General features: G+C 62.4%; 2 protein-coding genes across 3 annotated transcripts in view; one reads left to right on the top strand and one right to left on the bottom strand.

Moving 5' to 3' along the window:
* TMCC2 (transmembrane and coiled-coil domain family 2) overlaps positions 1–20,882 on the bottom strand; it is a 32,457-nt gene extending 11,575 nt beyond the window's left edge. Inside the window, exons 1-2 of one of the 2 annotated variants that reach the window (XM_068159702.1) lie at positions 20,656–20,882; positions 8,840–9,346 (exon numbers count right to left, since the gene is read on the bottom strand). In XM_068159702.1, the coding sequence (XP_068015803.1) occupies positions 8,840–9,346; positions 20,656–20,823 (675 nt within the window). In that variant the 5' untranslated portion in view covers positions 20,824–20,882. Of the gene's footprint in view, positions 1–3,562; positions 3,814–8,839; positions 9,347–20,655 lie in introns of those variants that run through there. The other variant, XM_068159703.1, reaches the window with a different exon arrangement.
* An 895-nt stretch (positions 20,883–21,777) lies between these two features.
* The window catches only part of DSTYK (dual serine/threonine and tyrosine protein kinase), a 33,931-nt gene continuing 28,956 nt past the window's right edge, over positions 21,778–26,752 (top strand). Inside the window, 1 exon segment of the mRNA XM_068159701.1 lies at positions 21,778–22,168. Within this exon segment, the coding sequence (XP_068015802.1) occupies positions 21,919–22,168 (250 nt within the window). The 5' untranslated portion in view covers positions 21,778–21,918.

A 26,752-nucleotide genomic window follows, 5' to 3' on the forward strand; every position in this document is an offset into this window, starting at 1 on the left:
TTTGGAAGGGACCTCTGGAGATCATCCAGTCCAACCCCTCTGCCAGGGCAGGGCTGCCCCACAGCAGGGCTGCCCCACAGCAGGGCTGCCCCACAGCAGGTTAGAAGAACTAGGAAATGGGGTTGGTTGGAAGGCCCCTTTGAGATTCCTGAGTCCATGGTCATTAAACCAAAGTGTGTGAACCCCTCCAGGTTCACCAGGGTGATGTCCAGGCAGGCTTTGAGTGACTCCAGCGATGGAGACTCCACCACCTCTCTGGGCAGCCTGCTCCTGTGCTCCACCACCCTCCACAGCAAGAAGCTCCTCCTCGTCTTCAGGTGGAACTTCTTACAGCCAAGTTTGTGCCCGTCCCGGGAGCACCGCTGAGGAAATCCTGGCCCCATCCTCCTGCCCCCCAGCCTTTGAAGTATTGATCAGCATCGATCAGAACCTTTCTCTTTTCCAGGCTACAAAGGGCCAAGTCCCTCAGGCGTTCCCTCGACCCAGCTCCCCCGGCGGTGCTGCCTGCAGGGAACGGGAGCTGCTGGTGGGCTGGGAACAGCAGCCATATGTCAGCGAAGGCTGAGGAACACGATGTCTCTGCTGGGGGGGGAGGGGGGAGGGCTGAATCAGTGCGAGAGGCTGACATTCTTCTCCTCCTGCGTTAATTAAGCGGCAATCTCGGGTGTCTTTTTGTCTTCCCAGCTATTATCTGCTGGTTCCCAAAGTGCTCCTCAGCAGCACCCTCCCCAGGGGAGCGAGGCAGCGCCTTCCCACCACCGCCCTCCGCTCGCAGGCTCTCGGCCGCCTGTCCCACGCCGGGAGGAGGAGGCAGAGAGGTTGGACCTGACCTGCGCCCCGGAGCTCTCCCCTCTGCGCTTCCCTGACCCCCGCTGGGGGCTCGGGTTGCAGCCAAGGTCAGCATTTTCCCCCCACCCCCCAGCCCCAACCCCTTGGTGCTTTGCCACAACGACCCCAGGCAGAGCTGCAGGCTGGGGGCAGAGTGGCTGAGAGCAGCCAGAGAGGGACCTGGGGGTGCTGATGAACAGCTGGCTGAACATGAGCCAGCAGTGTGCCCAGGTGGCTGAGAAGGCCAATGGCATCCTGGGCTGCATCAGGAAGAGTGTGGCCAGCAGGAGCAGGGAGCTCATCCTGCCCTGTGCTCAGCACTGCTCAGGCCACACCTTGAGTCCTGTGTCCAGTTCTTGGCCTCTCAGTTCAGGACAGATGTTGAGCTGTTGGAAGGTGTCCAGAGAAGGGCAACAAAGCTGGGGAGGGGTCTGGAGCACCCTGGGAGGAGAGGCTGAGGGAGCTGGGGTTGCTTAGCCTGCAGAAGAGGAGGCTCAGGGGAGACCTTCTTGCTCTCTCCAACTCCCTGAAGGGAGGTTGGAGCCAGCTGGGGGTTGGTCTCTTCTCCCAGGCAAGCAGCACTAGAACAAGAGGACACAGTCTCAAGCTGTGCCAGGGGAGGTTTAGACTGGAGGTGAGGAGAAAGTTCTTCCCAGAGAGAGTTGTTGGCCATTGGGATGTGCTGCCCAGGGAGGTGGTGGAGTCCCCATCCCTGGAGGTGCTCAAGAGGGGATTGGATGTGGCCCTTGGAGCCATGGTTTAGTTGTCAGGAGGTCTGTGGTGCCAGGTTGGACTTGATGGTCTTTGAGGTCTCTTCCAACCTTGGTGATTCTGTGTTCCTGTCTCTGCACACCAGTGCTCCTCAGCTGATGTCCAGCCCCGGGGCTGTGGGGCTGCAGGGAGGGCAGCTTTACTCCACTGCTCTCTCTGATCACTTCCTCCCTCACCTCTGGCATGTTTTAGCTCCTGCCTCTGGGATTTTACCACCAGAACTTGCTTGGAGGTTGGGTGGGAGGGCAGGGCATGCTTTGCTTCCATCAGCAAATCCTCCTAAGGAGCTGCCAGAGGCTTCCCCTAAAGCATGGAAGTGCTGCCTCTGCTTCCCAGATGGGGAAGCTGAGATAAGGAGCAAAGGACAACTCTGGGAATTCCCTGCCTGGGAAACTCCTGCTTGGGGTAGATGTAGGGACAACAACCAGCAGCAGTGGGATGTGAAGGTCCTGTGCCCCCTTAGCCCATGCTCAGCACCTCCAGAAAGCAGGCTGACAGCTCAGGAGCTCAGCCTCAGGCTTCTGGGTTTAGGATCACCAGCCCCAGCTCCACCAGCACTGCACCTCCCACCTAAAATGAGTTTTAGGGGCAGGAAAGCATCCCCAGCATGCCACCAGCTGAGCCACTGCAGTGTGCCCAAGTGACCTCCCCTGCCACCACCACCTCCTCACTCGCTGCAGGGAGAAAGGATACTCAGCAAGCACCATGGAGCAAGCCTGGCTTCCTACCTGCAGGCCCCAGCCCCAGAGCATCTCCCCCCCGAGCTGGAGCAGGGCTGGGGCTGCTCAGCACTCCAGGGGTTCCAGGGAGTCACAGCTAGATTGCACAGAGTCCCTGTCCCCATTCCTGTCCTGGCTGTCAGCTGAGAGCAGTTGTGGGTAACTGGAGCCAGAGGGGTGAGACACCACCTCCCCACCCTGGAGCCAAAGGGGGGCAGATGCCAGTGGGGCCAGAGGGAGCCAGGGCCATGCCACAGCCAAAAAGAGACAGCAGGGGAGGTGAACTTTGCCTGATGGTCCCCAAGGGCTGAGCTGTGCTGCAGGTTCCTGGCTGCCCCTCACCCACTCCCCTCCAGGCCCACAGCAGCCCTGGGCTGGGTGCTCAGAATCTGCTGCTCTCTTCCACTGCTGTAATCCCTCTGGCCCTGATCTGGTCCCTGACCCAGCCAGCTGCTAAATTTAGCAGGATGAATCCTGCCCTGTGCTGGGAGCACTGCTGCCCTTGGAGCAGCAGGAGGGTAGGGATGGGGCCACAGGGACAGGTCCCCACCCTGCAAGGCACAGTCCCAGGATGCTGTGGATCACCTGGGCACGAGACAAGGAGCAGAGGGAGGAGATGGGAGCAGGGAAAGGGCACAGACAGGCTCCAAGCCCAGCAGCAGGCACAAGCTCGAAGCTGAGGGGTGGCACAGAGTCCCTCCTGCTCCCCCCATTCCTCTCCTGTGTCTCATGGGAGAAGCATCTGTGCCAGGGGGCGGGGAAGGGTGGCTGCAGGAGGAGCACAGGGACAGCAGGCAGCTGCTGCTGTCACTTGCCAAGGGCAGAGGGGCAGGAGGAGCCCAGGCAGGGCTCTGACCCTTTGCACCCCTCGGGGGGGAGCTCCGTGGGGTCCACGCAGGGCTGAGCCCTTTGCACTCGTGACACTTGTGAGTGGGTCCCGCTGGGATGCTGGGCAGAAGCTGGGTGGGCACAGACAGACACAGGCGGCGGGACAGGAGGACGGAGAGTGGGACAGGCGCAGAGGGACGGACAGAGAGGGGCTGGGACAGACACAGGCAGATGGACAGGCAGAGGCTGGGACGGAGACACGGACAGACACGGCCAGGCGGACAGAGACGGACAGCCAGCCAGGCGGACAGGCAGCGGCGCACGCCGGTGCGGCAACGCTGCCCTCTAACGGCCGCCAGCCCGGTGCCAGCCCGGCCGCTCGGGGGGTCCGGGAGGGCTCCCCGGCAGAGGCTCACCTGGACATGGACCATCCCGCAGTCCCCGCACGCATCGGCGCAGCTCCCCGGCAGCGCCAGGCACAGAACCCCGCGGCCGCCCCGGTCCAGCTCTGGCCAGCCCCCGGCAGGGGACGAGGGTCCCCCCGGGATGCTCTGTCCCGCCAGCACCGCCACTCGGTGTCCCCCCACCTTGTCCCGGGGGGGGTTCCGGGCCCGCGGGGGACCCCTCAAGCGCCGCTGCGGGGCCCTCGGTGGCCGTCCCGGCTGGCGGTGCCCTTGGGGGCGCGGCGCTGGCGGGTCACCAGCAGCAGATTAGGGAGATAAGGAGAGAGCTCTCAGCGCGATCCCAGCGCCACGCACGGTCCCTGCCGGCAGCCTCCCCCTGCCGCTGTCACATGTGCCACTCTGCCTGCGGCTGCGGAGCCGGAGCGCTGCGGGGAGGCTGGGACCCAGGCGGATGCCCCCTGCCTGGAGGTGCTCAGGGCCGGGCTGGGAGAGGAGCAGCCTGGGCTAGTGTGGGGTGTCCCTGCCCACGGCAGGAGGGTTTGGAGCTGGCTGATCCTTGAGCTCCCTTCCAGCCCTGACAATTCTATGATCAGGACCCTCCAAAAGCTGCTTTGCTCTCCTCCCAGAGCATCAGACACCAGCTGTGCTCCCTCCCTGCGGGGTGGCACCAGGGGCTCTCAGGCTCCTGCCTGCTTGTGGCCCTCTTGCAGCAGCACAGCCTGGGCTGGGGTAATTGTCTGATGCTTGGACACCCACTGAGCCAATCAGTGCAGCCCCTCACCCATCTCCTCCTCACCTCCCCACCCAAGAGCAGCTGGAACATGAGGCAAGCCCCAGGAGCTACAGGGAAAGGGCTGATCTTGAAGGTCCCCTCAACCCAGACCACTGTGTGTGTGGTGTGGAAGGCTTGGGCCACAGTCCCACCTGCCCCCTCTACCCGTCCCCATCTGCTTCTTCCCACCACAGCACCCTGGCAGCTGCTTCTGGTGGGCACTGAGGGGGGGTGGGGGGGAGAAACAGTGTGTGCCTGCCCCCAGGAGGGTGGCCCAGGGCCAGTGGGGACTGCAGGGCAAGGAAGTGGTGCAAGTGAAGGTAGGGAAGGGCAAGGAGCTGGTGTGGATAAAGGCAGGGAAGGGGCAGGAACTTGTGTAGGTAGGGAAAGGAACTGGGGCTGCAGAGGGGAAGGAAGGGAAGGGCAAGGAACTGGTGCAGGTGAGGGAAGGGGAGGGCAAGGAATTGGTGTGGGTAAAGGAGGGGAAGAGCAAGGAAGTGGTGTGGATGAAGGCAGGGAAGGGAAAGCTGCAGGAAGCTAACTGAGGAAACCAAAAAAGAAAGAAGGAAAGAAAGAAAAAGGCAAGAAAAATCGGTAGCTGCTCCCAAAGCACCTGCTGAGGCTGAGCAATCCCCCGGGGGCTGGAGCCAGAGAGTGCTCAGCTCCCTACACAGCAGAGGCAAAATCCAGCAGCAAATTCCTGGGGGGGAAAAGCCTCTTTCCCAGGAGCCCTCTGCAGCCCTGGGGTGGTGGCTTCTGGAGCAAGGCTGAAATGGGGAGGAGAGGTCTGAGGCCAGCAGGGGAAGGCAGAGGTGAAGGCTCTGCTGGGGTCTGTCCCAGGCAGAGGTGAGGTGAAGGCTCTGCTGGGGTCTGTCCCAGGCAGAGGTGATGTGAAGGCTCTGCTGGGGTCTGCCCCAGGCAGAGGTGAGGTGAAGGCTCTGTTGGGGTCTGCCCCAGGCAGAGGTGATGTGAAGGCTCTGCTGGGGTCTGTCCCAGGCAGAGGTGAGGTGAAGGCACTGCTGGGGTCTGTCCCAGGCAGAGGTGAGGTGAAGGCTCTGCTGGGGTCTGCCCCAGGCAGAGGTGAGGTGAAGGCTCTGCTGGTGATGTGAAGGCACTGCTGGGGTCTGCCCCAGGCAGAGGTGAGGTGAAGGCTCTGCTGGGGTCTGTCCCAGGCAGAGGTGATGTGAAGGCTCTGTTGGGGTCTGTCCCAGGCAGGGGTGATGTGAAGGCTCTGCTGGGGTCTGTCCCAGGCAGAGGTGAGGTGAAGGCTCTGCTGGGGTCTGTCCCAGGCAGAGGTGAGGTGAAGGCACTGCTGGGGTCTGTCCCAGGCAGAGGTGAGGTGAAGGCACTGCTGGGGTCTGGCCCAGGCAGAGGTGAGGTGAAGGCACTGCTGGGGTCTGGCCCAGGCAGAGGTGAGGTGAAGGCTCTGCTGGGGTCTGTCCCAGGCAGAGGTGAGGTGAAGGCTCTGCTGGGGTCTGTCCCAGGCAGAGGTGGTGTGAAGGCTCTGCTGGGGCCTGGCCAAGCTGTGCTGGGTGTGCTGGAGGCCAGGGCAGGGCAGGAGCAGCCGTGCCAGGGGGAGGGAGCTGGGCTGCTGTGGGCAGGAGGCAGGGTTTCCTGAGGGCTGAGGGAAAAGAATACTGCATGGGAATATCACATAGCTCCTGTTTCTCTAAATAGGTTTATTTTTTCCACTGCCTCACAAAGGCCCCAGTATCATCTCTCTCTCTCCTTATTACTCTTTGTGTCATATGCAGTTAATTATTCATCCCCTTTCTGGGCTCTTTGTCCTGCTGCTGTCCCAGTGCAAACCACTGCAGCTCAAAGGGTTGGCTGTACCCCCCCGAGAGCTCAGCAGGATCAGGCTCCTTCCAAGGCCAATGCCACGGGCCAGCTGGGGGGAATTTTGGCTGCAGATGCTCAAATTAACTCCCTGAGTGGCTCCTGGCCCTGCTGGGGCACTTGGTGTGGGTGCAGCAAGCTGGTGGAGTGCAGTGGGACTGCCTAGGAAGGGTCAGGGTGCCCTGACTTGCACACTGAAGTGGTGAGAGGAGGACCTGGGTAGCTTTATCTTGTGAGCACAACACTGTGTCTGTCCTCTGGGACCAGATTCCCACGTCCTGCTGGTGGCCCCATCCCTGCACAGCCATGGCAGGGGAGCAGTGCTGGCACCCACTGCAAGCTGTGAGTGTCTGCTGCAGCTCAGCACTCACTCAAAGAGCTGAAGGGAAACCAGACAGAAAAAGTATCTGGAGGATCCTCTTTCCGTGAGCTCAGAGGGCAACAGAAGTCCCCAGGTCAGATTTCCCTCTCAGAGGCTCAGTGCCAAAGAGAGGAGAGAGGCTGGGCCGGGGGACAGGTGGGAAGCATCGTGCCCAGTCCCACTGGAGAGAGTGCAGGGACCTGCCCCCCCCACTGCCACCCCACCCTGGCAGCTCTGCCCAGCCACTGCCACCCTGTGACACAGCTGTCCCTGCTGAAGCCACCAGTGGCCAGCGGGGGTTGGAATCTCTCCAGAGAAGCAGAGTCCACAGCCTCCCTGGGCAGCCTGCTCCAGGCCTCCAGCAGCCTCACACCAAAGAAACTTCTCTTTAAGTTCAAGTGGAACCTCCTGGGCTCCAGTTTGTGCCCAGTGCCCCTTGTGCTGTCCCTGGGCAGCACTGCCAAGAGCCCAGCCCCAGCCTCTTGCCCCCCAGCCTTTAGCTCTGTCTGAGCATTGCTCAGCTGCCCTCTGGGGCTGCTCTCCTCCAGGCTCAACAGCCCCAGGGCTCTTCACAGAGGTGCTCCAGGCCCTTAATCATCCTTGTAGCATCCTCTGGACTCTCTCCAGTAGCTCCCTGCCTCTCCTGAGCTGGAAGCTCAGAACTGGACACAATACTCCAGGTGAGGCCTCAGGAGGGCAGAGGGGGAGAATGGGGGCTTGGGATCCCCTCAGACCCTCTGCTGGGGGTCTCACCCCCTCATCACTGAGCTCTTGCCACATCCCTCTCTCTCCCTCAGATCCCGCTCTGGGAATCCCTGCCTTGACCACCCCATGAGAGGAGCATCAGCCCCAGCAGCTGTCCTCCACCCTGCACACTCCATGAGAGGAGCATCAGCCCCAGCAGCTGTCCAGCATCCTGCACACTCCATGAGAGGAGCATCAGCCCCAGCAGCTGTCCAGCATCCTGCACACTCCATGAGAGGAGCATCAGCCCCAGCAGACATCCACCACCCTGCACACCCCATGAGAGGAGCATCAACCCCAGCAGCTGTCCTGCACCCTGCACACCCCATGAGAGGAGCATCAGCCCCAGCAGCTGTCCAGCATCCTGCACACTCCATGAGAGGAGCATCAGCCCCAGCAGACATCCACCACCCTGCACACCCCATGAGAGGAGCATCAGCCCCAGCAGCTGTCCTGCACCGTGCACACTCCATGAGAGGAGCATCAGCCCCAGCAGCTGTCCAGCACCCTGCACTCTCCATGAGAGGAGCATCAGCCCCAGCAGCTGTCCTGCACCCTGCACACTCCATGAGAGGAGCATCAGCCCCAGCAGCTGTCCAGCACCCTGAACACTCCATGAGAGGAGCATCAGCCCCAGCAGCTGTCCTGCACCGTGCACACTCCATGAGAGGAGCATCAGCCCCAGCAGCTGTCCTCCACCCTGCACACTCCATGAGAGGAGCATCAGCCCCAGCAGCTGTCCTCCACCCTGCACACTCCATGAGAGGAGCATCAACCCCAGCAGCTGTCCTGCACCCTGCACACTCCATGAGAGGAGCATCAGCCCCAGCAGCTGTCCAGCACCCTGCACTCTCCATGAGAGGAGCATCAGCCCCAGCAGCTGTCCAGCACCCTGCACTCTCCATGAGAGGAGCATCAGCCCCAGCAGCTGTCCTCCACCCTGCACACTCCATGAGAGGAGCATCAACCCCAGCAGCTGTCCTCCACCCTGCACACCCCATGAGAGGAGCATCAGCCCCAGCAGCTGTCCTCCACCCTGCACACTCCATGAGAGGAGCATCAGCCCCAGCAGCTGTCCTCCACCCTGCACACTCCATGAGAGGAGCATCAGCCCCAGCAGCTGTCCTCCACCCTGCACACTCCATGAGAGGAGCATCAGCCCCAGCAGCTGTCCTCCACCCTGCACACTCCATGAGAGGAGCATCAGCCCCAGCAGCTGTCCTCCACCCTGCACACTCCCTGAGAGGAGCATCAGCCCCAGCAGCTGTCCTCCACCCTGCACACTCCATGAGAGGAGCATCAGCCCCAGCAGCTGTCCTCCACCCTGCACACTCCATGAGAGGAGCATCAACCCCAGCAGCTGTCCAGCACCCTGCAGACCCCACCCCATGAGAGGAGCATCAACCTCAGCAGCTGTCCAGCACCCTGCAGACCCCACCCCGTGAGAGGAGCATCAGCCCCAGCAGCTGTCCACCACCCTGCACACCCAGCACTCCCCCAAGAAAGGTTCTCCTCCCAGTAGCACTTTGGGCTGCTCCCCACCCGGGGGCTGCCCCCCGCGCCTCAGCCCTACCTTATCGGCCAGGCCCTCGGTGTCCTCGGTGAGCAGGTAGACGGCGCCGCTCTCGGCCAGCAGGATGGCAGTGTCGGTGGTGGAGGAGGACCGGGGCCGGCCCTGGTGCTGGTGCAGGATGGCGGTGAGGCTGCTGTCCTGGGGGGCCTTGCGCAGCAGGTGGGGGCTGCCCCGCTGGGGCTCCAGGGAGCCGCTCTTGGCTCGGCGGCTGCCGCTGTGCAGGCTGCTGCCGCGCTTGATGGAGGGCCGGGCGCGGATCTGCTGCAGCACGCGGTTGAAGGCGGTGGGGCGGGCGGGGAGGTCGTGCAGGGAGACGGCGTAGGAGACGCGGTGCATCTCCGGGGAGCGCTCCTTCTCGTCGGGGGAGTCGTGGTCGGAGGCTCCGTGGTGCGGCGGCAGCGAGTCCTGCGAGCTCTGCTGCTCGCGTTCCCGCGACCGCCGCCGGCTGTGGAAGAGGTGCTTCAGGCCGTGGCCGAACATGGAGCCCTCGGAGAGCTGCTGGATCTTCTGCAGGGGGAAACAGAGGGGAAGCAGCCCCCTTGGCACCGCCTGGCAGGAAGGGGGGCACGGGACCAGAGCGCTGCTTCGCTTGGCAAACAGCTCTCAGGTTGTCCAGCACAGCCTCGCACCCAGCACCGCCACGGCCAGCACAGCCTGGCCCCGAGTGCCATGGTCCCGAGTGCCATGGCCACCACAGCCTGGCCCCGAGTGCCCTGGCCCCGGGTGCCATGGCCAGCACAGCCTGCCCCGAGTGCCATGGTCCCGAGTGCCATGGCCACCACAGCCTGCCCTGAGTGCCCTGGCCCCGGGTGCCATGGCCAGCACAGCCTGGCCCCGAGTGCCATGGTCCCGAGTGCCATGGCCACCACAGCCTGGCCCCGAGTGCCCTGGCCCCGGGTGCCATGGCCAGCACAGCCTGCCCCGAGTGCCATGGTCCCGAGTGCCATGGCCACCACAGCCTGCCCTGAGTGCCCTGGCCCCGGGTGCCATGGCCAGCACAGCCTGCCCCGAGTGCCATGGCCACTACAGCCTGGCCCCGAGTGCCCTGGCCCCGAGTGCCGTGGCCACCACAGCCTGGCCCCGAGTGCCGTGACCCCAGGAGCCATGGCCACTACAACCTGCCCTGGGTGCCATGGCCACCACAGTCTGGCCCTGAGTGCCGTGGTCCCGAGTGCCGTGGCCACCACAGCCTGGCCCTGAGTGCCCTGGCCCCGTGTGCCATGGCCACTACATCCTGGCCCCGAGTGCCCTGGCCACCACAGCCTGGCCCTGAGTGCCCTGGCCCCGAGTGCCATGGCCACCACAGCCTGGCTCTGAGTGCCCTGGCCCCGGGTGCCATGGCCACCACAGCCTGGCCCTGAGTGCCCTGCCTCCAGGGCCCATGGCCACGCATCCTGGAAACCCCTCCAGGGATGGGGACTCCACCACCTCCCTGGGTAGCCTCTGCCAATCCCTGACCACTCTGGCAGCAGAGAAATCGCTCCCAATACCCAACCTAACCCTCCCCTGGCACAACTTCACCTCCTCTCATCCTATCACCCGAGCCTAGGGAGCGGAGCCCAAGCCCCAGCCTCCCTTCAGGGAGCTGCAGAGAGCAGGGAGGTCTCCCCTCAGCCTCCTCCAGACTGAACACCCCGAGTTCCCTCAGCTGCTCCTCCCCAGCCCTGTTCTCCAGACCTTTCCCCAGCTTCCTTGCCCTTCCCTGGCCATGCTCCAGCCTCTCAATGTCCTTCTTGCAGTCAGGAGCCCAAAGCCAGACCCAGGATTCGGGGTGCAGCCTCCCCAGTGCCAAGCACCGGGGGACAACCACTGCCCTCCTGCTGCTGGCCACACCACTGCTGCTGGGGTTCATGGTGCCTGTGACAGCAGACTGCTGCCAGAGGTGGGATCAGGCCCTGCCTTCCCCTCAACCTTTTTCCCCCAGACATCAGAACTCAGCAGAGGATGCATCAGGGGGGAAAGGTCTCCTTGTCCACCCCTCCAGCTGCGCTCAGCAGGGACACCTCCCAGCTAGGTTCAGGCTGCTCAGAGCCACAAGAAGTTTGGCCTTGAGTGGCTCCAAGGATGAGGCTTCCACCACCTCTCTGGGCAGCCTGTGTTTCACTGCCCTCACTGGGAAGAGCTTCCTCCTAGCATCCAAACAGCATCGCCCTGCTTGGGCACGCAGAGCTCTGCCCACGCTGCCACTGAAGCTGGCATTAAAGAGCTGCTGGAGGGCTCTGGGGACCCCACACCAGCCCAAAGAGATCTGTGGAAGGGAAGAAGCCTTGGTGCCAGGCCTGCACTTCATCCCCACGGGAGAGTGCTGAGCACCAGTAGCCATTTGGTGGCAGAGAGGGCTGAGCATTGCAGCTCAGGACGGCTCAGGTATGCAGCTCCGAGGGCTGGGAGGTCTCTGATGAGCACTGGCTGCTCCTACAAGCAGCAAGGGGAGCAGAAGGAGCCTCCAGGGCAATGGAGGGAGGGGGGTGCCTGCTGCAGCCAATGCCATGTGCTGCACTGAGCCCCCAGCCCTGGGGGCAGCAGGCATGGAGCAGCCTTCTCCTCAGCTGGAGGAGCCAGGGCTACTCCCAGCCCGGGATCCTGGGCCACCAACACGCTGCCAGGAGCCACCTGCTCTTCAAACTGTGCTCCAGGAAGGGTCAGACCAGGGAGGGCTCTTCCCAGGCTGGTTTTCCATGGCCTCTGAAGGCAGCATGGACCAGGCTGACCTCACTCACAGGGCTGAAACCGCAGCTCGTGGCCCAGTGCCACCAAATCCAGTCCCAGCTGGGAGGCAACTGGCTTGCAGCAGGAGAGGGGGGCACACTGCTCCCCTGGGGACCCCTGGGTCTTCCTGGGGGCAGAGACTCACATTCCCACAGAGCACACTGCCCTTCTGCTGCTGGCTCCTGGGACTCAGGGTGGCTCCTGGCATGGCCAAGGAGAAGTCATGCAATATGGATGGTGGAACAGATCCTGCCCCTGATAGCAGCCAGGGCAGCCTGCAGGGCTTTCTCTCCAGCCACTGCAAGGCCCAGATTGGCATCCACAGGAGATTTGGGCTGGGAGCCCTCTGCAGCCCCCTGTGTGTGGGGCTGAACAGAGGACACAGTGGCACAAGCCCCTGGGGAGGGACTTTGGACAAGGGCTTGGAGTGACAGGACGAGGGGCAAGGCCTTCAAACTGGAAGCAGCTGGGTTTAGATGAGATGTTAGGAAGAAATTCTTCCTCCTGAGGGTGGTGAGGCACTGGAACAGGCTGCCCAGAGAAGCTGTGAGTGCTCAAGGCCAGGCTGGATGGGGCTTGGAGCAGGCTGCTCTAGTGGGAGGTGTCCCTGCCCATGGGATGCTCTTTAAGGTCCCTTCCAGCCCAAACCATTCTCTGATTCTATGGCTTCCAGCATCTGCAAATGGCTTGGCAGACCCCAAACCCCTGGTCCAGCCTGGCTCCCAGGCAGCAAGTGAATGTTCCTGGGACACCAGAAGGTCCTCTTGCCCCCCAGAGCAGCCTCAGCTACTGGGAAGCCAGCAGCTCACAAGGCATGGGAGTGCCCTGGCTCGGCTGTGGCGTGGAGCCAAGCACCCAACCTTTGAGGACGCCAGTCCTGACCCTGCTGACGTTGGGGGCCCTGACTTCCTGCCACTGGGATTCTCCCTAGGGATGCTGACTCCTGTAACTGTGGCTCTGGCATGAACTCATGCTTGAAAACCAGCTTGGAGCAGCCACAGAACTGGGAGCTACTCACAGCTCCAGAGGGCACCTGGGCAAAGCTTTGGCTTGCAGAAAGGAAGTGACCCTGGGGAGACCACAGAAGGGCTTAGGCTGGAAGGGACCTTCAAGCTCGAGTCCTGTGGCCAGTTCTGGGCCCCTCAGCTTAAGAAGGACATTGAGAGACTTGAAAGTGTCCAGAGAAGGGCAAGAAAGCTGGGGAGGGGTCTGGAGCACAGCCCTGGGAGGAGAGGCTGAAGGAGCTGGGGTTGCTTAGCCTGCAGAAGAGGAGGCTCAGGGGAGACCTCATTGCTGTCTACAGCTACCTGAAGGGAGGTTGGAGCCAGGTGGGGGTTGGGCTCTTCTCCCAGGCAAGCAGCACCAGAACAAGAGGACACAGTCTCAAGCTGTGCCAGGGGAGGTTCAGGCTGGAGGGGAGGAGAAAGTTCTTCCCAGAGAGAGCTGTTGGCCATTGGGATGTGCTGCCCAGGGAGGTGGTGGAGTCCCCATCCCTGGAGGTGTTCAAGAGGGGACTGGATGTGGCACTTGGAGCCATGGTTTAGTCAGGAGGTCTGTGGTGCCAGGTTCACAGTATCACCAAGGTTGGAAGAGACCTCAGAGATCATCAAGTCCAAGCTGTCACCACAGACCTCATGACTACACCATGGCTCCAAGTGCCACATCCAATCCCCTCCTGAACCCCTCCAGGGATGGGGACTCCACCACCTCCCTGGGCAGTTGGACTTGATGATCTTTGAGGTCTTTTCCAACCTTCTTGATTCTATGATTTCATGATTCTATCCAGCTCCAGCCCCCTGCCATGGGCAGGGACCCCTCCCACCAGCCCAGGGTGCTCAGGGCCTCATCCAACCTGGCCTTGAATAGCTCCAGGGAGGGGGCAGCCACAACCTCCCTGGGCAGCCTGTGCCAGGAGCTGCAGAGTGGGGAGGGCTTCATGGCCACTCAGAAATGATTCCTTCTCCTGAGATCCCAGACATTGGAGCCCCAAGATCCAGCTCCATCAGTGCCTCACCACACTTGTCAATGCTGCTGGGGACTCAGCACTCAGATCCCCTGCCTCTCAAGTCTCCAGGCAAGCCTGCTGGATCCTGCTGCTGTCCATTCATGAGGAAACTTTGGCTCCTTCTGAGTTTTCCCTGGGAAACATCTCCCAGGATCTATGAGGCCTGGGTTGCTACTCCAGGAAATAGTGATTTAAATTTGATTCTATTTATAGAATCTCTATGGAAACAGAGAGAGCATCAGAGAAGTAATAACCCTCAGCTTTCCACCAGCAAGGGCCTGCCACAGCCTGGGCTGCAGCCAACTCCCCTTCAGGAGGTCCAATGGACAAGATGCAACCAGCTCCTGCCCTGGAGGGGAATGAAGCTTGGGAGTGTGACCAGCAGGAGCAGGGCAGGGACTGTCCCCCTCTGAGCAGCACTGGGGAGGCCACACCTCGAGGACTGAGTTCACTTTTGGGCTCTTCACTCCTGGAAGGCCATTGAGAGGCTGGAGCAGGTCCAGAGAAGGGCAACAGAGCTGGGGAAGGGTCTGGAGAAGAGGGCAGGGGAGGAGCAGCTGAGGGAGCTGAGGCTGGAGAAGAGGAGGCTGAGGGAGACCTCATTGCTCTCTACAAGTCCCTGAAAGGAGGCTGGAGCCAGGGGGGGTTACAGAATCACCCAGGTTGGAAGAGAGCTCAAAGCTCATCAAGTCCAACCTGGCACCAGCACCTCCTGGCTAAACCAAGTGCCACATCCAATCCCCTCTTGAACACCTCTCCTCTCCCCAGTAACAAGTGCTAGGATGAGAGGAAAGAGCCTGAAGTTCCCCAGGGGAGGCTTAGGTTGGACATCAGAAGAGCTTCAGTGCAAGGGTGCTCAGGCACTGGCCCAGGCAGGTGGTGGAGTCCCCAGCCCTGGGGGGCTTGAACAGCTGTTTGGATGTGGAGCTGAGGGCCACGGTCCCACAGCTGTGCCATGGTCAGCCTCAGGTCTTGGGGCCTTTTCCAACCAGGTGATTCCATGGCTCTATCACCACCATCCCCAGCAGCCAGCCTGGGGGCTGAGCTGGCCCCGGGGTGGGTGGCAACCAAGTGCCCCTTGCAGCCTGGCCCCCAGATCCCCTCTCCTGCCACTCCTCCTGCTGCCACCGAGCCCAAGGCAAAGGTAGAGCTGTGCTAAACTGGCAAATAAAGCACTGCCCACCCACACTTCTCCTCCTGGGGACAGGAGGAGAGAACAAACATGTGACAAGCCTGAGTCACGGCGGTGAAGGCACCACCACCAGGCTCTGGTGACACACAGCCCCTTCAGCTCCCTCTGGCATCACCCCTGCAGGGCTGCCACCCGCTGCCCAGGGGTGCCCCGGGCTCTGGGGGGTGCTGCAGGGCCCCCCAGGAGCTCCCCAGCTCCCAGGTGGTGTTTGGGGAGCAGATGTGGTCCTGAGGGAGCACCACAGAGAGTGGCAGCCCACGGACTGCTCCTCCTGGGGCTGGCACCTCTGGCTCCTGAAGGGAGAGCAGAGCTGCTGGGAGATGGAATGTGGTGGGAAGTGAGGATGGGGTCGCTGGGGGGTCAGAGCTGGGGGGGGTGGCCATGGGAGGCTTGGCCTCAGCCAGGTGCCTCACACCAACATGCAGCTCCCTGGCTTTGGCTCTTGCCTCTTCACCCTGCCTGGCACAACCCCCAGGGGAACACAGAGGGGTTGGGGCTGCAGCCTGCCCAGGAGGATGGGGCTGAGGGGTCCCAAGCACCCACAGTGGTGGGAGTGGGGACCCACTGAGCTCCCTGCCAGCAGCCTGAGAGCTTTTGATGGGTGATGCCCTGGGGAGGTGATGGCTGTGGCCTCTCCAGGGGACAAAGCCCAGGGGAACAGCTGTGCTTTGGGCTGCAGCCTGCCCAGGAGGATGGGGCTGAGGGGTCCCAAGCACCCACACTGGTGGGAGTGGGGATCCATTGAGGTCCCTGCCAGCAGCCTGAGAGCTTTTGATGGGTGATGCCCTGGGGAGATGATGGCTGTGGCCTCTCCAGGGCCAAACCCCAGGGAAGGACACTTCCTGCAGGATGCAGCCTGCCCTGGAGGATGTCCTCCCCTCCTTTGGGAGCTGGGGGGGGAGGGTCCCCCTGTGCAGCTCCACAGCAGTGAGAGCAGGGAGCCACTGCCAGCAGCCTGAGACCTTTTGAGGAGCGATGCCCTGGGGAGATGATGGATGGGGCTGCTCCAGGGACCAGGCTGCTCCTGCTTGAGCTGCTTGACAACAGCTCCATCCTGCTAGCCACAGGGGAGCCTGCTCACCTTGGCTGTGTCCTTTCAAGACCAAAATATGCCTGGAAATTGTTCGTGCAAGGGATTAAAGATAAATGTTCCTGAGGCTCTAGCACAGGGGCTGGGGACCTTTATGGAGAGGAAGAGCCCTCCTCATCCTCCCTACAGCGAGCAGCCTGCACAGGCACCACTCTGCTGGGAGCCTCTGAACCTCCTCAGAGGGTCTCCCCCTCCCAAGTCATCTCCTCATAGGGAGGGACTTTCAAAAAGCATTGAACTAACCAAGTGGGTTGGACCTGCTGGGAGCTTAAAGCTTCATTTTGCCCCCCCCAGGCACCCCCAGCCCAGCCCCACTGCTCAGGATGGGACCTGCATGGGAGCAGCACCTGCAGGGGTGGGACCTCTCCTTGCCTTTCACCTTCCTCCTCCCCCTCAGGAGATGCTTCTCATCTCCACGAGAGGTTTCCCAGCCCCACAAGGAGTCTCCCAGCTCCACAAGGAGTCTCCCAGCCCCACAAGGAGTCTCCCAGCCCCACAAGGAGTCTCCCAGCTCCACAAGGAGTCTCCCAGCTCCAGGAAGCCCAGAGGAAGCTTTTTGCCCATGGCAAAGGGAAGAGCTGCCCCTAGCCCCCTGCTGACCTGGGCTTTCAGGTTCAATGGAGGGAAAGGTGGGAGCCACAGAGCCCAGGATGGTGAAAGTGGAGCTGGAAATGATGTCAGGCTTCAACTTCCAGCCCTTGGCCAGCTGAAGCTTTTGGGGAGCACACATTGAGAGACCCACGGAAAACACTCAGCTCAGAGAAGGGAGTGGGGAGTGGGAGCAAGCAGGGAGGATGAGACACCTTGGGAGCCAGGAGGGGTTGGATGTCTCCTCCTGCAGTGCTTTGCATGGAGCCAGTCACAGAGCAGAGGCATCCCTGCCCCCCAGCTTTATTTTTGAGCAGAGCTGTGTCATGCATCTGCTCTGCTCCTCACCAGAACTTCTTTTTCCCACCTCTTTTCCCCCTAATGGAGCTCAAGCTCTCAGCCTGGAGCTGGAGCTGGGGCTGGGGGACAGAGAGCTGCCATGGCTCTGCCAGGGTCAGGGGCTGGAGCTGAGGCAAGGCAGCTCCGTGGCTCTAGGAGGCCAACTCAGATCCATCTTGGGGTGGCAGCAAGGATAAGTTTACAGCTGACAATCACAGAAGGGGTTGGGTTGGAAGGGATCTTCAAGATTATCTCCTTCCAACCTCCCTGCCATGGGAAGGGACACCTTCCACCAGCCCAAGCTGCTCAAGACCTCACCCAGCCTGGCCCCCAGGGAGGGAGCACTTCAGTGTCCATCAGGAGATGAACCTGGGGACAGCAGAGGGGCCAAGCAGCACTGTGGGGAGGGTGGTGCAGCCCCTGGGGCAGGAAAGCTCTGAGATGATATTAATGATGCCACTGCTTGTAGCAACAGGAGGAGAAGTGGCTGGCTGGGTGCTGGCTGTGGTGGGGCCAGGCAGAGTGCCCAGCTCTGCTGGGGAAGCTGTGGGCAGCACTGAGGCCATTTTTCATGCCTTGGGCAAGAGCCAAGCAGGGCTGGGGCTTCCCCTCGTGTGGGCAATTAATTGCTGAGCTGCATTTGTGCTAAAGGTGAGGGTGGGGAAGGAAACCTGCAGCAGGACATTGTGCTCAGGTCGATAAAATCAATGGCAGCTTGGCCACTGCTGTGGCTGGGAGCTGGACAGGGCTGCAGGCCAGGCTGAGCTCCAGCTCAGAGCAGGACCTGCCAGCTGAGGAGCCCTGGGCCTGGTGGCCATCCCCACCACAAGCTGCCCTCTGTGACTCATTCATGGGGCCCTGATGGGATGGAGAGAGGCTGGGGGAGGATGTGGATCATCATCACCATCATCATCACTGAATCAGCACAGAATGGCCTAGGTTGGAAGGGACCTCAGAGATCATCTGCTCCAACCTCCCCACCATGGGCTGGGACAGCACTCATCCAGCCCAGGGTGCTCAAGGCCTCATCCAACCTGGCCTTGAACACCTCAAGAGAGGAGGCATCCACAGCCTTCCTGGGCAGCCTGTGCCAGAGTTTCACCACCCTCATACTGAAGAACTTCTTGGCCAAGCCAGGCTGAGCCTCCTTGAGGTCAGGGTGTCCCACCCCAGCAGCCTTGGCATGGCCCTGAGCACCACATCCCCAGGGCTGTGCTTTCCCCTGGCTCTGGGCTCTCTCTGCCAGATTCTTTTAGGGCAGCAAAGCCAAACTGGTCTGAGGAGCAGGAGCTGCTGCTTGGACATCAAGGAAAAGGCAGCAGGTGTGACAGCAAAGCTCTGCCCTGCAGCCTCAGGGCTTCTGGGGCCTCAAGCAGCCCAGCTCCCCCACGGGAAGGGGCAAGTTACTCCCTGGCTGCCTCTCTGCAAGGGGTTGCCTGCAGGCACAGCAGCAGCCTGGCAGTCCTGGCTGTGTCTCCCAGCTCCTGCATGACCTTGACTGTGCCAGGAAGACCTTCCAGGCCAAGCAGCAGACCTGGGTGCTGCACAGCAAGGATCTCCACCCAGGATGCCAGGCTGCCTTGGGGCAACCAGGGACACTCTTCACCTTTATTCAGCTGGGGGTTTTGTGTGATGTTTCTTTTGGAAGCAGCACCTCCAAACCACCACCATCCAACCACCACCACCACATAACCACCACACCACCACCATCACCACACAAGCACCACACAACCACCACCACATAACCACCACACCACCACCATCACCACACAAGCACCACACAACCACCACCACACCAACACCACCACCACTCCATCACCACACCACCACCAGCACCACACAAGCACCACACAACTACCACCACCACACAACCACCACACCACCACCACCACACAACCACCACCACCCCATCACCACACCACCACCATCACCACACAAGCACCACACCACCACCACCACACAACCATCACCACACAAGCACCACCACCATGACACAAGCACCACATCACCACCACACCACCACCACCACCATACAACCACCACCACACCACCACCACACAACCATCACCACCACCCCATCACCACACCACCACCACACAACCACCACCACCACACAACCATCACCACACAAGCACCACCACCATGACACAAGCACCACACCACCACCACCACACCATCACCACCATACAACCATCACCACCACACCACCACCACACCACCACCACCATGACACAAGCACCACCACACAACCCTCACCACGCCACAACCACCACACCACCACCACCACACAACCATCACCACACAACCACCATCACCACCCCATCACCACCACCCCACCACCACCACCACCCAACCCTCACCATGCCACAACCACCACACCACCACCACACAACCATCACCACACAAGCACCACCACCACCCCACAACCACCACCACCACCACCCCACCACCACCCAAGCACCATCACCACACCATCACCACCACCACCACACAACCCCCACCACGCCACAACCACCACAACACCACCATCACACAACCACCACCACGACACGACCACGACCAGCACCTCTGACAGCGCCGCCAGGAGCAGGCTCTGCCCCCCTGCAGCTGCTGCAAGCACCAAAGTTAGGAGCAGAGAATCCACCTCCAAATGCCACCCAGCACCCAGGGCAGTGGGACCCCGTGGAGCGGAGCCGCTCCCCTCCAAACTCTGCCCGGCTCCAGCCGGGGTTGCTCTCCTCCGCGCCAGGCTCCCGCAGCGCTGCAGTGCCGCGGAACTGTTGTGCTTGCTTTTTTTTTCTCCCCTCATTAACCGGACACAGCCTGAAGGCTCCGGAGCAGCCCGGGGGCCATTTCTCCACCGTCACTTCCCGGCTGCCGCAGCACTAGATCCAAACCCACACTGATGGTGGCCCCAGAGCATCTCAAGAGCTCAGCGCTGGGGTGACTCCGGGGGTTGCTCAGCCCCTCTGAAGGGGGACAGCTCTGTTTACACACACACACCCCCTCCCCCCCGCTAAAATCTGGCCTCTCCAGAGCTGCCCCAGCAGCACCCCCATGCCCGGGGGGGGGTGGTGCCAGCAGGGGATTGCCACCTCTCCCACCGCTGCCCTGTTGTTATCGGTGCTCTTGGCGGCCAGGCTGCAGCAGGGCCACGGCCTCGGCGGTGCCCAGCCCTCTGCATGCCTACCGTAGGGCATCTCCAGCCTTGGAGGTGGCCCACTGTGGAGGCACGCACACTCCAAGGGCAACCTTCCCCCGGGAGCATCCTCAGCCTGGGAGCATCTCAGCCTGGGACCTCTTCGTCCCAGCAGCATCCCCGTTCCAGGAGCACCTTTACTGCAGGAGTATCCTAATTCTGGGACTGTTCTCATCCCCAGACCTTCCTCGGCACAGGATCATTTCCATCCCAGGAGCATATCCATCCTGGGACCCCCCCTCATCCTGGGACTATCCCTGCATTTCAGGAGCATCCCCCATCTGGGAGCGTCCCAGCCTGGGACCTCACCGTCCTAGGGTGCAACCTCATGCCAGAAGCATCCTCACCACAGGAGCATCCCCATCCTGGGACCATGCTCAGCCCAGGAGCATCCCCATCCCTGGAGCATCATCATCCTGGGACCATCCTCACCCCTGGCTATCCCACCTCGTCCAATGTCACACCTGTAGCAGAGCAGAGACCGGGGGGTGGGACGGAGGTGTCCCACCGTGGTGCACAGCCCACCAGGCTCCCACTGGATGCTCACCTCACCGGGAGCGCCAAAGGGAACGTCAAGGGGTGCTTGCCTGATTGGTGACCCTAAGGGGTCCTCACCCCTCCAGCGACCCCACCGGGATGCTCGCCCCATTGACAACCCACCGGCAGCCGCCGGCCGATGCCACCGCGGGCTCACCTTCAGATCGGGGGGCTTGGTGCGCGGCGGCGGCGGGACAGCGCCCGTCTCTGGGGCCGCCGCCCCCTCCCCGGACTTGGCCTCCATGGCGACAGGGCCGGGCGGCTCCCCCGCGGCACCGGGATCCTCTTCGGGTTGCCGCAGCTCGTCCGACCGGCACCGCTTCATACCGGTGCGCGGTACCCCCGGGAGGCGGGGGCGCTTACGGCCGCGGTGGCGGCTGCGGGCGGCGCCCGGGCGGTCGCTGCGGGGCCCGCGGGCTCCGCGCCCCCGCCCCGCCCGCGCCTGCCCCGCCGTGCCCGGGCCGGGCGGCGGCTCCGCGCCGCGGCGGCTCCGCGCCCGCCGGCATCGGCATCGGGATCCCCGCCGCCGCCGGGGCTCGAGTGGCAGCACCGCTGACCAATGGCGCGGCGCGGTGGGCGGAGCCGGCGGAGGTGATTGGCGGCGGCGCGGAGCTGTCGCGGCGGCGGGTGCTGCCGGGCCCACCGCCCGCGGCCGGAGCGAGCCCCCGGGGTGCCGGTGCCCGGCCTCCCGGGCGCTGCTTTGCCTTTTGTGTCATTGACAAAACACGTATGTTTGTGGTTGTAATTATCTGTGGCTATTTCGTCCTCACTCTCGCCCTCCGCGCAGGAGGAGCCCTTGGCAGCTCCGCGGGCCCGGTGGTGCTGACCGGGCAGCGGGGCCGTCCCGCAGCGGCCGCGGATCCTCCGCCGCCGCTTTGCCTCAGCGCGGGCGTGGCTGCGGGCGAGGACTGCGCCGGGCGCTGCCGCCCGCTTGCTTCTCCCGCCCCGCTCCGCGCCCCGCACCTCCCCGCCGTGCCGAGCCGCGGCGTGGGCGGAGGCCCCGGAGCGGGGCTGGGCAGCCGCGGGAGGGCGGCCCGGCGCCGGGAGCCTCTGCGGCCTCACGGGACCACAGCTCCCAGGACGTCGTGCGGCAAGAGCGGGACTACGGCTCCCGGCATGCTCCGCGGCGCGGGTCCGCCCGGCCTCCTCCCCCTTTGCCCCGCGGCGCCCCGATAAAGGTTCCGCGGCGCACGCAGCGCGGATCGCCGAGGCGCTGTCCCGGAGGAGGAAGGCGGCGGTCGGCGGGGGGTAGGGGAGGCGGGAGGGGTGGGGGGGGGGAAACGAGCCGAGCAGAGCCCGGCCGCCGGGGCCGCGCCGCGCCGCTCCCTCCGGCAGAACGGAGAGGCCTGGGAGTGGCAGCCTGGCAGGGGCCGAGCGTCCCCCGCGGTGGGGAGAGGATAGCGGAACGGACCCGGAGGACATGGAGGGCGAAGGGGCCCCTGCGAGCCGGGGTCCCGGCGCCGGCGGAGGGGTACTGCGCGAGCTCTGCCGCTCCTTCGGCCACTACAACCGGCACCTGGCGCGGCTGCAGCACAACCTGCGCGAGACCAGGAAGTTCTTCCGCGACGTCAAGTACTCCCAAGGCCACCCCTTCGCCTCGGCGGCGGCTGGCGAGGGCCTCCCCCTCGGGGATGGGGATGGAGCCCCCCGGGACGGACCCGCGCCCGGCGGTGAGAGAGGGCCGGGGAAGGATCGGGCAGGGCCTGCGGCGGGCGGGGGAGGCCTGCGTTAGAGAGTGCGGGGACCGGGGCACAAGCGGGGGGCTGGGGGGGAACCTCTGGGCAGGCAGGGGTGAGGGCTTGGGAGGGCTTGATCAGCTGAACCAGGGCACCAAGCAGCCCGTCCAGGGGTGGTGACTCCACCACCTCCCTGGGCAGCACATCCCAAGGGCCAGGGGTGCTCAGGGGGGGCTTGGATGTGGCGCTCGGAGCCATGGCTTAGCCAGAAGGTCCTGGCTGACAGGCTGGGCTTGGTGAGCTTTGAGGGTGAGCTTTGAGGTCTTTTCCAACCTTATTGATTCTCTGATTCCTGGGAAGAATTTCTTCCTCCCCTCCAGCTAAACCTCCCCTGGCACAGCTTGAGTTGTGTCCTCTTGTTCTGGTGCTGCTTGCCTGGGAGAAGATCCCAACCCCCACCTGGCTACAACCTCCCTGCAGGGAGTTGCAGAGAGCAAGAAGGTCTGCCCTGAGCCTCCTCTTCTGCAGGCCAAGCAACCCCAGCTCCCTCAGCCTCTCCTCCCAGGGCTGTGCCCCAGACCCCTCCCCAGCTCTGCTGCCCTTCCCTGGACACCTTGGGGGTGTGAGAGGCTTTGTAGGGTGAAGGGAGCGAGGCCTAGGGGCGGGTGGGGGGTGGGGGCTGTCTGGAGGATGTGTTCCTCTGCCTGTCTCCCTCACCCCCCCGGGGCAGTGGGGGCTGTGGGCTGAGGGTCAGCTGGCAGCGGGGGGCTGGTGGGGTGGCTGTGCCTTGCGGCCGTGGGGCTCCGTCCGTCTGTCCATCCATCAGCTCTCCCCTGCTCTGTGGCTGCTGACACTCTGCTGCTGGGGAGAGCCCTCCTGCTGTCAGCACAGCTCAGAGCTTTCCATGAGACTGTCTTGTGAGGAGAGCTGACTGTGACATGAAAACGCTTCCCAGGCTCTTCTTTATTCACTCCCCGCTGGCTCGGGAGCCCTCTCCGGGGGCTGCTTGTCCCAGGCTCTCTCCGTGCTTAGCCTCCTGCCTGCAGAGCTGACCTCCTGAGCAGTGCTCTCAGCTTCTGTCAGGAACAAAGCCCACCCAGCCCCCAAAACTTGAGAGTTGATGCTGATCCCCCTCAGTTTGAGAAGGACACTGAGGCTCTTGGAGGGCTCCAGAGAAGGGCAACAAAGCTGGGGAGGGGTCTGGGGCACAGCCCTGGGAGGAGAGGCTGAGGGAGCTGGGGTTGCTTGGCCTGCAGAAGAGGAGGCTCAGGGGAGACCTCATTGCTTTCCACAACTCCCTGCAGGGAGGTTGTAGCCAGGTGGGGGTTGGTCTCTTCTCCCAGGCAAGCAGCAGCAGAACAAGAGGACACAGTCTCAAGCTGTGCCAGGGGAGGTTCAAGCTGGGTGTTAGGAAGAAGCTCTTCCCAGCAAGAGAGATTGGCCATGGGAATGTGCTGCCCAGGGAGGTGGTGGAGTCCCCATCCCTGGAGGTGTTCAGGAGGGGATTGCATGTAGCCCTTGGAGCCATGGTTTGGTTGTCAGGAGGTGCTGGGTGCCAGCTTGGCCTTGATGCTCTCTGAGGCCTTTCCCAACCTTACTGATTGATGTGAGCTGCACAAATAGAAGGGAAAGGTTTGGTCAGTGTTTGGGGCCTGCCTGTTGCAGCTCTCTGTGGCTTCCAGGAGGTAGGAGCTGGTTGGTTTCCTTCACCTTTTCCTCCTTTCATTTTGGCCTTCCTGCTGGTTGAGTGGCAGCACTGCCCTGCAGTTGCTCTTCTGTTGGCTTGCTCCTGAGCTCTTGCTGGGTAAGCAGGCAGAGCATCTCTGAGAGCCTGCTGGAAGGGCTTGCTTGGAGTGGGTGCACCACTGATGGCATATCCCTGATGCAGGATACAAACTTCACCCAAGGTCCTGCTTGTCCTTTCCACCACAGAGCCTCCTTTCTGCTCTTGGAACCTCTTTTCCCCCCCTCTCTTTCAGCTGGTTGCCTTGAGCCCAGTTGTGTCCCCAGCTGGCCCTTGAGGAGCAGGGCTTCAGGGAGAGGCTGACTGCTCCAGAGCTCGTTCATGCCCACAGGAGTGACAGTGCAGGCTCTTGCCTTGGGATTTCAGGCTCACTGTGCCTGAAAAGAGTTCTGAGAGTTGGCCAGAGATGAGTGCAGGGCTGGGGAAGAGCCTGGAACAGGCTGCCCAGGGAGGCTGTGGGTGTCTCCTCCCTGGGAGGTTCTGCCCCTTGGCTCTGCTCTGCTCCAATCCTGCCTCCAGCTCTGCTGTCCCCAGCAGAAGGACACAGAGCTGTGGAGTGAGGCCAGAGGAGGCCACAGAGATGCTCCAAGGGCTGGAGCAGCTCTGCTGTGGGCACAGGCTGAGGGGGCTGGGGCTGTGCAGCCTGGGGAGGAGGAGGCTCTGGGGGGATCTCTGAGTCTGGAGGATCTCCGAGGGCTTTTCCAGACCCAGAGTCTGTGATCTGAGAGCTGCCTTCCAATAGCTGAAGGGATGCTAGAGGAAGGCTGCAGAGAGGCTTTTCCTGAGGGGGTCTGAGCCAGGCCAAGGGGAAATGGTTTGGAGCTGAGGCAGAGCAGGGTTAGAGTGGAGCTGAGGAAGAAGTTGTTCAGTCTGAGGCTGGTGAGGCTCTGGCACAGGCTGCCCAGGGAGCCTGGGGGTGCTCAAAGCCAGGCTGGATGAGCAGCTGAGTCTAGTTGAGAGGTGTCCCTGCCCATGGTGGGGAGCTTGGAGGGGATGAGCTCTGAGGTCCCTTCCAACCTGAGCCATTCTATGAACTGCAGATCAGCTGAACCAATGATCATTGGCTTTCCCTCAAGCCTTGGTGTGAAGCCCAGAGCCTTGGTGCTGCTTTGTGGCTGAACAACCACCTCTGGACAGAGCCTGGCTCAGTAAAGCATTGGTGTGCTGTGTTTCCAGCACTCCCTAACCTTAGTGACTGGCAGTACAGTGGGGTTTTTCCCCTCCCTGCCATGGGGAGGTGATTTGAAGTGTCAAAGAGTTTAAGGAGCACCTTTTTCCCTGGCTTCAGCACCACTTTACCTTAGAATCTGCTCTCCAGGTGGTGTCAAAGTGAGAGGAGTTCTGACCAAATGATTCTGCAGGCTCCTTGCAGTGTGCCCTGCAGCAGGCTCCTTGCAGTGTGCCCTGCAGGCTCCTGAGGCTGCATTGTAAGGTTTGGTGAAAGAGAAAGGAACTGGGCAGGACACTCGAGTGGCTGTGCTTGAGGTGGCAAAACAAACTGTGAAGGCAACTGCAGAGGTCTTGGAAACCAAACAGAGGTGTGTGGGGGGGTGTGGGGTGTGCTTTCTGAGCCACCTGTGAGGCTGGTGTGACAACCCAGGGGAGTAACTGCCCCTGCAAGCAGCACAGCTCCAGCATCCTAAGGCACAGCTGGGGGTGCTTCACCCCAAAGCAGCCCTCAGTAGCTGCTGAGCTTTGAGGGCAGCTGGGTCAGTCAGGGCTGGGGGCTTGAAGGAGCAGATGTGTGCCTGCTGAGGAGGGTGAGAGGCAGTGCTCATCCACAAAGGGTTGTCACTGACCAAATGCTCCCCAAACCTGGCCTTGATCCCAGGAGTTACTCCTGGCAGTAAGGGAGAAGGAGAACTAAGTCCAAGAGAGGAGATAACTCTCCTCCACTGAGAGGGGAGGGAGGGAGGGAGTCCTGGCTGCAGTTCTGAAGCACTCAGCAAGATGCTTAGTCCTGAGCAGGTTTGAGAGTGGTTTGTTGAGAGGCTTTGGCAGTCCTGGAGCTGCACAGCTCTGGCAGCTGCTCCTTGTCTTGGTGCTGCTAACAAGTGTTTGGGACTGGCTTTGGCAAGAGAGGATCCTCACCAGGGGCTCAGCAGCAAGTATTACCAAGCTCTCATGGAGTGGCTCAGGCTGGGGGGGACCTCAGGGATCATCTGCTCCAACCTCCCCACCATGGGCAGGGACAGCTCTCAGCTGGGCTCAGCTGCTCATGGACTCAGCCAGCCTGCTCTTGGGCACCCCCAGGCAGGAGGCCTCCCCAGGCAGGAGGCACCCCCAGCCCCCCTGGGCAGCCTGTGCCAGACTCTCACCACCCTCACACTGAAGAGCAGTGTTTTGGAGAGGCTGAGTGTGTTAGCCAGAGGGCTTTGGGAGAGTGCTCCTCCTGAGGCTGTGTTGACCAAGGCTTGCCCTGGTTAAAGTGTGACTGCTCTGCTTACACTGCTGTGCTCCCCCAGAGCTTGGGGCTCCATTGTGCTCCTGGGTCTGTCAACACAAGGAGCTGGGTGTGAAGACCACACCATGTCTGGAGGGCTGGTGGGGAGAGTACCTCCTCACAGAGGTGGCAGGAGGTGTTTGCTGGCAAGCTTCAGGTGAGGCAGAAGGTGAAGCTTGGCTCTGCCCAGCAGAGGAGCTGCTGCTGCTGTAACCTCTGCCAGAGCAGGAGTGCCAGCTCCTGCACCAGCTGCTGGTGCTGCTGGATGGGGTCATGGGCTGGTTTCCTTAAAGCTCCTCTGATCCAACCCCCCTGCAGTCAGCAAGGACATCTGCAGCCTGCTCAGACCTGACCTGGGGTGGATCCAGGGCATCTCCCACCCCTCTGGGCT

The sequence above is a fragment of the Melanerpes formicivorus genome, unplaced genomic scaffold (assembly GCF_026170545.1).
Source record: "Melanerpes formicivorus ecotype bairdi unplaced genomic scaffold, bMelFor1.0.p_v2 SCAF_46, whole genome shotgun sequence".
NCBI classification, from domain to species: domain Eukaryota; kingdom Metazoa; phylum Chordata; class Aves; order Piciformes; family Picidae; genus Melanerpes; species Melanerpes formicivorus.